The sequence below is a fragment of the Eubalaena glacialis genome, chromosome 8, assembly GCF_028564815.1.
Source record: "Eubalaena glacialis isolate mEubGla1 chromosome 8, mEubGla1.1.hap2.+ XY, whole genome shotgun sequence".
NCBI classification, from domain to species: Eukaryota; Metazoa; Chordata; class Mammalia; order Artiodactyla; family Balaenidae; genus Eubalaena; species Eubalaena glacialis.
The window spans coordinates 96060219-96072925 of record NC_083723.1 but is presented as its reverse complement, the minus strand read 5'-3'; the positions used below and the strand labels follow the sequence as shown (position 1 = coordinate 96072925).

Sequence of the window (12707 nt, the reverse complement as noted above, 5' to 3'; positions counted from 1 at the left end):
AACTGCTCTATTGATTGATTACTTGAATAAAAATCTCCAGAATACAGAAACAATATTTTCTCCAATTTCTCTGACTTAAGAGAATTTCACAGGCCTTCATTTTATTTCACTAGGCTTTCATTACAAGGGCTCATTAGACCACATACAGACATCAAGAGAGGAAATACTGTGCATCAAACAGGCCCAAGGCCAAGAATACCTCTCCAGAGAGTTTGCTCATGAATAAAGTTCTAAACTGTTCTAAATTCACTGTGATGATGCCCCATTTTGGTACATTACCTGTATTTTGTTTATTGCTCCAAGAGAATCATACCAAGTTTGTACAGCCCAGGGGAATTGCCGAGTGACTGCCATGCGCAGAACAATGCAGAATGAGATGGTTGTGAATATTTTTCGAAGGCCGATTCCTTTAAGCAGTGCATAAGGAAGCACAGATAAAAACACTACAAAGAACCCTGAGAAGAAGAAGGTTGAGCTATTGAGGTATCTCACATAGGCTGCCTTCCGGGTCAGTTTCAGTTCTGTTCTATAAAAAAAAAATAAGATTTGGGATGCTTATTTACTTTTCAAATATCAGGCATCTTGGAATTAAAAATCTGAACATAGACTCTCAAATCTTTCTCTCTGTGTTCTGATCCTCATTCTACCCTGCATGAGCTGTGTGACCTTGTGCAAGTTATTTAACCTCTCTGGGCCTCAGTTACCTTATCTGAAAGGGAGATGGATCATAATGAATGTACCAGTGTCTTGCATGTAATACCTGTAAATATTATTTTTAAATTACAATAATCTTAATAATTATTACTATAATTATTATATTATTTTTATATCTTTATTCACTTCTTTATTAATTTTTAAGATTAATGACACTGATAATTTTTTGTTTGTTTGTTGGTTGGTGTTTTAAGTAATTAAGTGTGGATATGAGAATAATGTTGAAAGACTTATAAAGGAAAAAGACAATTCTGGGATTCCCTAATGGATTGTTAACATTTTAGAAGTTCTAGCTTGGCTTTGGGGAACCTTGAAAATAACATATAAGCCATAGAGGAGTGGTTCTCAAGCCTTAGCATGAGTAAAAATCACCTGAGAAACCTGTTAAAATGCAGAGTTTCAGGCCCACCACTCAGAGATACTGACTGAGTCTGCAGTAGGCCTCCAGAATCTGCATTTTAAAAAGGAACCCAAATGGGGCTTCCCTGATGGCACAGTAGTTAAGAGTCCGCCTGCCAATGCAGGGGACACGGGTTCGAGCCCTGGTCTGGGAAGATCCCACATGCCGCGGAGCAACTAAGCCTGTGCACCACAACTACTGAGCCTGCGCTCTAGAGCCTGCAAGCCACAACTACTGAGCCCGTGTGCCACAACTACTGAAGCCCATGTGCCTAGAGCCCATACTCAACAAAAGAAGCCACCGCAATGAGAAGCCTGCGCACTGCAAGAAAGTAGCCCCTGCTCGCCACAACCAGAGAAAAGCCCGCGCTCAGCAACAAAGGTCCAACACAGACAAAAATAAATAAATAATTAATTTTAAAAAAGAACCCAAGTGATTCTGTTACAGGTAATTCTTGAAAAATTATAAGTGAGTAGATGCTGCATCATCCCTGTCTCTCTCCTTTCAGTATAATTATTTGCAATCATACTTCTGATCCTTTAGTCTGAACTACAAATGTGAACTATTTTTTTAACACACACAGAAGAGGTTTAAATGCACCAATAAGCAGAAAACAGGGAGTGCAGAGGCTGGCAAGAAGAGAGGACAATGCTGCCTTCAATCTCTGTCCTACTCTTCCAGGACCATCAAAACTAGAGTCACTTGTGATCCTCCTATTCAGCTCTTGCAAGGGAAAGAGCAGAGATAAAACAGACAAGTAGAGAGTGCTGGTGGGAAGGAGCAATAGCTGCGCCTGGCATTTAGTTCCACATGCTTGTACAACTCAGAAAAGTTCTCATTCTCAAGTTGTAGAATTCAGAGGAAATCTTTTTTTTTTAAGTCTGAAAAAAAATGTAATCCTGAGCACTCTGATGAAGAAAACGAAGTTCAATGTTCCCAATCTACATTGTGACTCCCAGTCTAATGCGGCCTAGCCTACCTATTTTAATTATTTGGTATTGAAGGCAGATTATGATTTGGGAATCTCACTGGGGTGTGACTCTCAGCTCTCCTGGTTATAGCTATGCCATCTTAAGCAAGTTTCCCTTCCCTCTGACCCTATAGAATCCACATCTACAGAAGAGAAACATAATATCTCCCTTGTGGAGTTGCTGCCAAGATAAATGACAGCACAGCACAGGGCCTTGCACTTAGAATCTACACGTGTGTCTCTAATCTTCAACAGAAAGAAGAATACTATTGGCTAGGCTTATATGTTTTTAATGTTAGAAAATACTGTTTACAAAAAGGTTAATACATTTGTCAAAATTGTTGTGTATTATAAACAGTTGAGGAAAATGAAAGAAGTGGTACTGTAAGAATAATGGACTCAAGAACATCTATAAGAGAAGGAGTACTTCCCAGAACTTCTGCTGCCAGTGTCCTTGTCCTCACGGTGAGACACAGCCACCCCCCACCTCTGCAGGAGACCCTCCAACACTAGCAGAAACTGCAGCTCAGCAAGCAATCTGCTGCCAACAATCAAATCAATTTTGTGATATTTAAAACTTTTACTGAGAGGGCAGACAGCAGAAGCAAGAAGAACTACAATCCTGCAGCCTGTGGAACAAAAACCACATTCACAGAAAGATACAGAAGATGAAAAGGCAGAGGGCTATGTACCAGATGAAGGAACAAGATAAAACCACAGAGAAACAACTAAATGAAGTGGAGATAGGCAACCTTCCAGAAAAAGAATTCAGAATAATGATAGTGAACATGATTCAGGACCTCGGAAAAAGAATGGAGGCAAAGATGGAGAAGTTGCAAGAAATGTTTAACAAACACCTAGAAGAATTAAAGAACAAACAGACAGAGATGAACAATACAATAACTGAAATGAAAACTACACTAGAAGGAATCAATAGCAGAATAACTGAGGCAGAAGAATGGATAAGTGACCTGGAAGACAGAATGGTGGAATTCACTGCTGCGGAACAGACTAAAGAAAAAAGAATGAAAAGAAATGAAGACAGCCTAAGAGACCTCTGGGACAACATTAAACGCAACAACATTCACATTATAGGGGTCCCAGAAGGAGAAGAGAGAGAGAAAGGACCAGAGAAAATATTTAAAGAGACTATAGTCGAAAATTTCCCTAACATGGGAAAGGAAATAGCCATCCAAGTCCAGGAAGTGCAGAGAGTCCCATACAGGATAAACCCAAGGAGAAACACGCCAAGACACATAGTAATCAAATTGGCAAAAATTAAAGACAAAGAAAAATTATTGAAAGCAGCAAGGGAAAAATGACAAATAACATACAAGGGAAGTCCCATAACGTTAACAGATGATCTCTCAGCAGAAACTCTACAAGCCAGAGGGAGTGGCATGATATACTTAAAGTGATGAAAGGGAAGAACCTACAATGAAGATTACTCTACCCGGCAAGGATCTCATTCAGATTCGATGGAGAAATCAAAAGCTTAACAGACAAGCAAAAGCTAAGAGAATTCAGCACCACCAAACCAGCTCTACAACAAATGCTCAAGGAACTTCTCTAAGTGGGAAACACAAGAGAAGAAAAGGACCTACAAAAACAAACCCAAAACGATTAAGAAAATGGTCATAGGAACATACATATTGATAATTACCTTAAACGTGAATGGATTAAATGCTCCAACCAAAAGACACAGGCTTGCTGAATGGATACAAAAACAAGACCCATATATATGCTGTCTACAAGAGACCCACTTTAGACCTAGGGACACATACAGACTGAAAGTGAGGGGATGGAAAAAGATATTCCATGCAAATGGAAATCAAAAGAAAGCTGCAGTAGCAATCCTCATATCAGATAAAATAGACTTTAAAATAAAGAATGTTACAAGAGACAAGGAAGGACACTACATAATGATCAAGGGATCAAGCCAAGAAGAAGATATAACAATTATAAATATACATGCACCCAACATAGGAGCACCTCAATACATAAGGCAACTACTAACAGCTATAAAAGAGGAAATTGACAGTAACACAATAATAGTGGGGGACTTTAACACCTCACTTACACCAATGGACAGATCATCCAAAATGAAAATAAATAAGGAAACAGAAGCTTTAAATGACACAATAGACCAGATAGATTTAATTGATATTTATAGGACATTCCATCCAAAAACAGAAGATTACACTTTCTTCTCAAGTGCGCAAGGAACATTCTCCAGGATAGATCACATCCTGGGTCACAAATCAAGCCTCAGTAAATTTAAGAGAACTGAAATCATATCAAGCATCTTTTCTGACCAGAACGCTATGAGATTAGAAATGAATGACAGGGAAAAAAACGTAAAAAACACAAACACAGGGAAGCTAAACAATATGTTACTAAATAACCAAGAGATCACTGAAGAAATCAAAGAGGAAATCAAAAATACCTAGAGACAAATGAAAACAATGAAGACAATGAAAACACGATGATCCAAAACCTATGGGATGCAGCAAAAGCAGTTCTAAGATGGAAGTTTATAGCTATACAAGCCTAACTCAAGAAACAAGAAAAATCTCAAAGAAACAATTTAACCTTACACCTAAAGGAACTAGAGAAAGAAGAACAAACAAAACCCAAAGTTAGCAGAAGGAAGGAAATCTAAAGATCAGAGAAGAAATAAATGAAACAGAAACAAAGAAAACAATAGCAAAGATCAATAAAACTATAAGCTGGTTCTTTGAGAAGATAAACAAAATTGATACACCATTCGCCAGACTCATCAAGAATAAGAGGGAGAGGACTCAAGTCAAAACAATTAGAAATGAAAAAGGAGAAGTTACAACAGACACTGCAGAAATACAAAGCATCCTAAGAGACTACTACAAGCAACTCTATGCCAATAAAATGGACAACCTGGAAGAAATGGACAAATTCTTAGAAAGGTATAACCTTCCAAGGCTGAACCAGGAAGAAACAGAAAATATGAACAGACCAATCACAAGTAATGAAATTGTAAATGTGATTAAAAATCTTCCAACAAACAAAAGTCCAGGACCAGATGGCGTCACAGGTGAATTCTATCAAACATTTAGAGAAGAGCTAACTCCCATCCTTCTCAAACTCTTCCAAAAAATTGCATAGGAAGGAACACTCCCAAACTCATTCTATGAGGCCACCATCACCCTGATACGAAAACCAGACAAAGATACTACAAAAAAAGAAAATTACAGACCAATATCACTGATGAATATAGATGCAAAAATCCTCAACAAAATACTAGCAATCAGAATCCAACAGCACATTAAATGGATCATACACCATGCTCAAGTGGAGTTTATCCCAGGAATGCAAGGATTCTTCAGTATATGCAAATCAATCAATGTGATACACCATTTTAACAAATTGAAGAATGAAAACCATATGATCATCTCAATAGATGCAGAAAAAGCTTTCGACAAAATTCAACACCCATTTACGATAAAAACTCTCCAGGAAGTGGGCATAAAGGGAACCTACCTCAACATAATAAAGGCCATATATGACAAACCCACAGCAAACATCATTCTCAATGGTGAAAAACTGAAAACATTTCCTTTAAGATCAGGAACGAGACAAGGTTGTCCACTCTCACCACTATTATTCAACATAGTTTTGGAAGTCCTAGCCACAGCAATCAGAGAAGAAAAAGAAATACAAATCGGAAAAGAAGAAGTAAAATTGTCACTGTTTGCAGATGACATGATACTATACATAGAGAATCCTAAAGATGCCACCAGAAAACTAGTAGAGCTAATCAATCAACTTGGTAAAGTTGCAGGATACAAAATTAATGCACAGAAATCTCTTGCATTCCTATACATTAATGATGAAAAACCTGAAAGAGAAATTAAGGAAACATTCCCATTTACCACTGCAACACAAAGAAAAAAATACCTAGGAATAAACCTACCTAGGGGGACAAAAGACCTGTATGCAGAAAACTATAAGACACTGGTGAAAGAAATTAAAGATGATACCAACAGATGGAGGGATATAACATGTTCTTGGATTGGAAGAATCAACATTGTGAAAATGACTATACTACCCAAAGCAATCTACAGATTCAATGCAATCCCCATCAAATTACCAATGGCATTTTTTACGGAACTAGAACGAAAAATCTTAAAATTTGTATGGAGACACAAAAGACCCCGAATAGCCAAAGCAGTCTTGAGGGAAAAAAACAGAGCTGGAGGAATCAGACTCCCTGACTTCAGACTATACTATAAAGCTACAGTAATCAAGACAATATGGTACCGGCACAAAAACAGAAACATAGATCAATGGAACAGGATAGAAAGCCCAGAGATAAACCCACACACCTATGGCCAACTAATCTATGACAAAGGAGGCAAGGATATATAATGGAGAAAAGACAGTCTCTTCAATAAGTAGTGCTGGGAAAACTGGACAGCTACATGTAAAGGAATGAAATTAGAACACTCCTTAACACCATACACAAAAATAAACTCAAAATGGAATCGAGGGGCTTCCCTGGTGGCACAGTGGTTGAGAATCTGCCTGCCAATGCAGGGGACACGGGTTCGAGCCCTGGTCTGGGAAGATCCCATGTGCCGCGGAGCAGCTGGGCCCGTGAGCCAACATTACTGAGCTTGTGCGTCTGGAGCCTGTGCTCCACACCAAGAGAGGCCGCGATAGTGAGAGGCACGCGCACCGCGATGAAGAGTGGCCCCCGCTTGCCACAACTAGAGAAAGCCCTTGCACAGAAACGAAGACCCAACACAGCCATAAATAAATAAATAAACAAATACTTAAAAAAAAAAAAATGCAATCGAGACCTAAATGTAAGACTGGACACTATAAAACTCTTAGAGGAAAACATAGGAAGAACACTCTTTGACATAAATCACAGCAAGATCTTTTTTGATCCACCTCCTAGAGTAATGGAAATAAAAACAAAAATAAACAAATGGGACCTAATGAAACTTCAAAGCTTTTGCACAGCAAAGGAAACCATAAACAAGATGAAAAGACAACCCTCAGAATGGGAGAAAATATTTGCAAACAAATCAACAGACAAAGGATTAATCTCCAAAATATATAAACAGCTCATGCAGCTCAATATTAAAAAAGCAAACAACCCAATCCAAAAATGGGCAGAAGACCTAGATAGACATTTCTCCAAAGAAGACATACAGATGGCCAAGAAGCACATGAAAAGCTGCTCAACATCACTCATCATTAGAGTAATGCAAATCAAAACCACAATGAGGTATCACCTCACACCAGTAAGAATGGGCATCCTCAGAAAATCTACAGACAACAAATGCTGGAGAGGGTGTGGAGAAAAGGGAACCCTCTTGCACTGTTGGTGGGAATGTAAATTGATACAGCCACTATGGAGAACAGTATGGAGGTTCCTTAAAAATGAAAAACAGAATTACCATATGATCCAGCAATCCCACTACTGGGCATATACCCAGAGAAAACCATAATTCAAAAAGACACATGCACCCCAATGTTCATTGCATCACTGTTTACAATAGCCAGGTCATGGAAGCAACCTAAATGCCCATCCACAGACGAATGGATAAAGAAGATGTGGTACATATATACAATGGAATATTACTCAGCCATAAAAAGGAACGAAATTGGGTCATTTGTTGAGACGTGGATGGATCTAGAGACTGTCATACAGAGTGAAGTAAGTCAGAAAGAGAAAAACAAATTTCGTATATGAACGCATATATGTGGAACGTAGAAAAATGGTACAGATGAACCCGTTTGCAGGGCAGAAGTTGAGACACAGATGTAGAGAACAAACGCATGGACACCAAGGGGGGAAAGCGGCAGAGGGTGGGGGTGGTGGTGTGATGAATTGGGAGATTGGGATTGACGTGTATACATTGATGTGTATAAAAATGATGACTAATAAGAACCTGCTGTATTAAAAAATAAATAAAATTTAAAAATTAAAAAAAAAAGAGGTTAGTGAGAGCATGTCCTTCTACTCTGCCATCTTGACTCAATCTCCCTATGACTTTAGTCTTGCTAATTAGAATACATCATTAGAATGCTTAATTGTATACCCTGATCCGGACATTTACAAATAAAAATAAATAATTGCTCCTGAGTGAAATAAAAGACTTGGAGTTTCTTAAAAAAAAAAGAACATATATAAGAATCACCTAGAAAGCAGTACTCACCATAATAAAATCACTAACACTATATGAGTCATAAAAATATTTTATCTTATAAAAAAAATTGAAAGTGACTTTATTACCAGAGAGCAATAAAGAAGTAGATTTTCAGGGAGTGTTACACAGCCTTTTGCCCAGTGCAGCAGTGGCCCAGGCTGAGGTCATCCCTTTGCAGCGCATCCTGCCAATCTCTTCCAGAACATTCTATTTGCTCTTTTGAGTAGAAGCAATTCTTGCTTTCCCATATTTACGTCAGCACTTTGCAGCCTTTTCAGGTAACAATTTCATACCAGATTAAGGAACCAGATTATACAAGTTAAAACCAAACATTTGCTATTAGAATTGGTTAAACAGAAATACAGAATAGGAAGGATGGATTTCATCTTTTGAGGAAGAGGGGAAAAAAAACCCAAAGTCAAGAAAAGTCAGCACCTAGAATGATCTGACCAGGAGTTTACCCTGAAGCTTGAGAAAACCAAATTCTCTGATAATCTCCTCATCATTCTGGTTATGCCTGTGCCTATAGGCATTTAAGAGTGACCCAGGGGCAAGTGTGATGGAAAACTCACTTGTTAATGAGAAAAACCTTCAACCAACTAAACAAGATCTTTAAGGATGTTTCTGGAAAGAAAATATAATTTCTTTCCTGGATTTGTCTTGAAAGGCATAATAAAAACAGGTGACCAATTATGTTTGGGCAATAAATATGCTTTTACTCTTTCTATTTACACCGCAAAGGACTTAACATTTCAGCATTTCTTTTGTTGTTCCAATCACACACCTGCAGCTCAGTTACCACTGTCTACTGGAATCAGCAGCCTGAATCCCTGATAACCCATATTCACAGCATCCAAAATGGGACTCTTCCCTTTAGTACCTTTTTTCCCCATGAAACTCTCATGAGCTAATTCATCCTGAAATTATTTGCCCTTTAACAGAAGATCTATGCCCACTGAATCTCAGAGAGCCTTTTTTGTTTTTTGTTTTTTTTTGGATTGCAATTTGTAGAACATGGAACTTGACTAAAGAAAAATGGTCACAGCTATAGAAATGCCCTAGTTTATATTTTGTCCAAAATTTTCTCAGTAACAGTATCTCAGTCTGTGCTGTACTTTTTTGCTGGCTATAATCTTTACTAATCAGTGAGAGAAAGGTTATCTGAGGTAAAACAAGACTGGAGATGTAGACGGTTGCCAAGTACTGATTCTACTTCAGGTGGCGGCTTTCATTACTTGAACTGATTTCTCAAGTGGAGGGTTTATAGAAACACAATTTATAGATATTACCCTGCATTACTCTTAAGTTGAGGAAGAACAAACATATTTTAAACAAACAGAAGGGTTTGTTTTTTGTTTGTTTTTCGTGAGCCATAACATATAAATTAAGGAAGCTATAATAGTAGAGAATCATTTATTTGGTTCAGAATCATATCCTTATTACTCTAGCAGTTCCATTTAAGGTTTCAATCAGTCTCTAGAATCATGATCATTATTTTAGTCAATAAGTATATTAAGCAGCTATAAGCACATATAGGCAATTCTTTCATAAGGGATACATATCCTTGTAGTGCAAAATAGCACACTTGATCACCTATGTAAAATGATAGCCCCATGAAAATGGCATTAAGCCACTAACACATGAATATTGATATAACTTAATACAACTGTTTGGTTGTCAGAAATTTCATATATGAGCTGAAGTCCACTCTGACATACTCATTTTTAATATGTTAAACCTTAATTGGCTAATTCAATTGATACTGAAATTATCAGAATGACTTACTGTCGTAGGTTTTCAATTATTTTTTCCATTGCTTCTTCCCAGCAGTATGCCTTAACCGACTGGATATTTTCAATCATTTCTGACGTGATCACCAGTCTTTCATTAATCTTTCCAGCTCTCTGATCTCTGTAAATTAATCCATCCACCAATCAAATACTTAGTAAAAACAAGTCAAAATGTCCACTAAGAACTGCCCAAGCTTTTAAGAAAAGCCACATTTCTTTTATTAAACAGATGGATGTTTATTTTATTATCAAATATATAGTAACAAAAATAGTAACTGTCATTTAGTAAATGCCTCCCATGTGCCAGACACTGTATTAGATGCATGTCATACATTATGCCTAATCCTTCTGGCAACCTAACAGAGGTGATTACCTCCATTTTAAAGACGAAAAAAACCAGAAACACAGCGGCTGAAGCAGCTTGACACAGGTCATGTAACTAGTAAGCATGCAATCTGGGATTCAAACTAAGAGCTATTTGACTCCAAAATTTGTACACTTTCTATCATACTCTAGCTGGCAAACTAGAAGTCCTCTTTCATAAGCAGTGACTGGTGTCACTGATTCATTCTGTAATAAAAAGCAACTAAGCCTGTGGTGTGATGATTCACAAACCAGGGTAGAAAAAGCCTATAAACTCCCCCCAAAATATATGCATTCCCTCCCATTCACATAAATGTTTTATCCATTGTACCTAAATCTCTGATGTGCAAAAAGTGAACTGGATGGTAACATATTTATAAAGAAATTCTATAGACTGACAAGCAAAAAAATGTCCCCTTGATATAGTAAGTATTATGTCATGAAAATAATTCCTTTTTTGTGACACCTAGCAAGATCACGGTTCAGTGCATAGAGAAGTTCTGGTTTTATTAGAGTGGGCTTTTGGAAAACCTAATTTAAAACCCTTTCAAACTATGTAAATAAGAGTGCTACCTGTACTTCATCATCATTTTCCCTAATCCGGCTTGAAGAAGGGCAAGGACTATGAGGAAAGCAAGTCCACAGAAGGCGAAGGCCTGTAACAACTCCCAGAGCAGCCCCATCAGCAGCGTCACTTGCAAAGGAGCAATCCACACGAAATGCGCCAGTGCAAGTCCCTGAAAAATAAAATCACAGTGAAAACCACTGACATTTTATCCTCCACCCCCAAAACAAAGGAAAAAACAAGCAAAGAAGAAAGAAATCAAGCACAGTGAGCTCATACAATCAAACACTTCATGGTTCTGAACACACTAAAATCTAGGTATTCACTACATGGAACACATAGCAATGTGCTTAAACATTCTACGCATAGGATTTCCCCAAAAACAAACTTCAAGTCACTCTGATCTTTTTCCAGTGGAATTGCATGGTGATTGAAGAATTTATTTTAAATAACTTACTTCTGTGTGGATAAAGCAAGAGCCATGACACAGAACATGAGAGAACAAAAGACTCTTCGGAAGTTCAACCTACACAACGGTACAACCTTATCACCTGACAATATATTCAGAACACATGCATGCTCAATTCAACAGTAATTTATTTAGCACCTGCTAAGGGTTTGATACCATGTAAAATACTAGAAATGCAAAGATAAATAAAACCATCTGTCCGCAAGGACCTTGAATTTTATTGTGACAGAAGACAGCACTGAACAAGAATTGCTCAGAGTATCATACTCAGCCAAAGTAAAGAACTGATTTAAAGTATTAAAAGGAAACAAGATCTGATAGGGACTGAATTTTAAAAAAACCTCGTAAATACAAAGCAAGCTGAGGTGCCCTTGAGTTGGGTGGTTCCGTGAGACCCCAAAATGGCACTCTGCTACACAACTTAGCCTTATCAGTTTTCAGAAATAGGGAAGGTAGGGATGCTTATGACTTAACCACTTATTACTGTTATCTGACCCAGAAAACCTTTGGGGTTGTATGAGTTATAATAAAGATGCATAAAAGATTAAATCAGTAGGTACATACTTCATCAAATTTGTTCAGGTTGTTGGAAAGGAGACTAACAAGTTGTCCAATGCTTATTTTATCTAGAACACGGCTTGACAGCTTCAAAGTCTACAAGGAAAATGGGAAGTTAGATGTTGTCAATGAACAGTAGACAAATATATTTATAAGTAATGTTACAATACAGCTGAGGAATTAGGCAACTATGCACGCATTTTTAAGTTAAGGTAGTGAAAATTATTTTACGTTCACCTAACTCAGTATCTTCTCAGATTTATAAATATTTCTCTTTACAACAAATATTACACTGGCATGCCTCTTCTTATTTTATTTTACAGTATCCAGAGAGTAGTAACTATTTTTTCTAATCCAAAATGGGAACAATATTGTACTTAAATATTCATTTATATACTGTAGAGGGTTTTTTTTTTTTTTTTTTTGCTTTTGTTTGTTTTTATAAAAGATGGAACCAAAGGCAGTGAAATATGAGATTAATACCTCGGCCTTACAGGGAACTATATTCAATATCTTGTAATAACCTATAATGGAAAAGAATTGAAAAAATATATATATAGATATATATATCTATATCACTTTGCTGTACACTTGAAACTAACACAATATTGTAAACCAACTATACGTCAATAAAAAAAATTTTTTTAATAAAATCTTGGCCTTAAATTTTTCATGCGATTT

The 12707-nt window shown here is 37.2% G+C and overlaps 1 protein-coding gene across 1 annotated transcript in view; it reads right to left on the bottom strand.

The window, feature by feature from the left end:
• The window catches only part of CFTR (CF transmembrane conductance regulator), a 199644-nt gene that overhangs the window by 136733 nt on the left and 50204 nt on the right, over positions 1 to 12707 (bottom strand). Inside the window, exons 5-8 of the mRNA XM_061198249.1 lie at positions 12033 to 12122; positions 11008 to 11171; positions 10067 to 10192; positions 280 to 526 (exon numbers count right to left, since the gene is read on the bottom strand). Of these exons, the coding sequence (XP_061054232.1) occupies positions 280 to 526; positions 10067 to 10192; positions 11008 to 11171; positions 12033 to 12122 (627 nt within the window). The remainder of the gene's footprint in view (positions 1 to 279; positions 527 to 10066; positions 10193 to 11007; positions 11172 to 12032; positions 12123 to 12707) is intronic.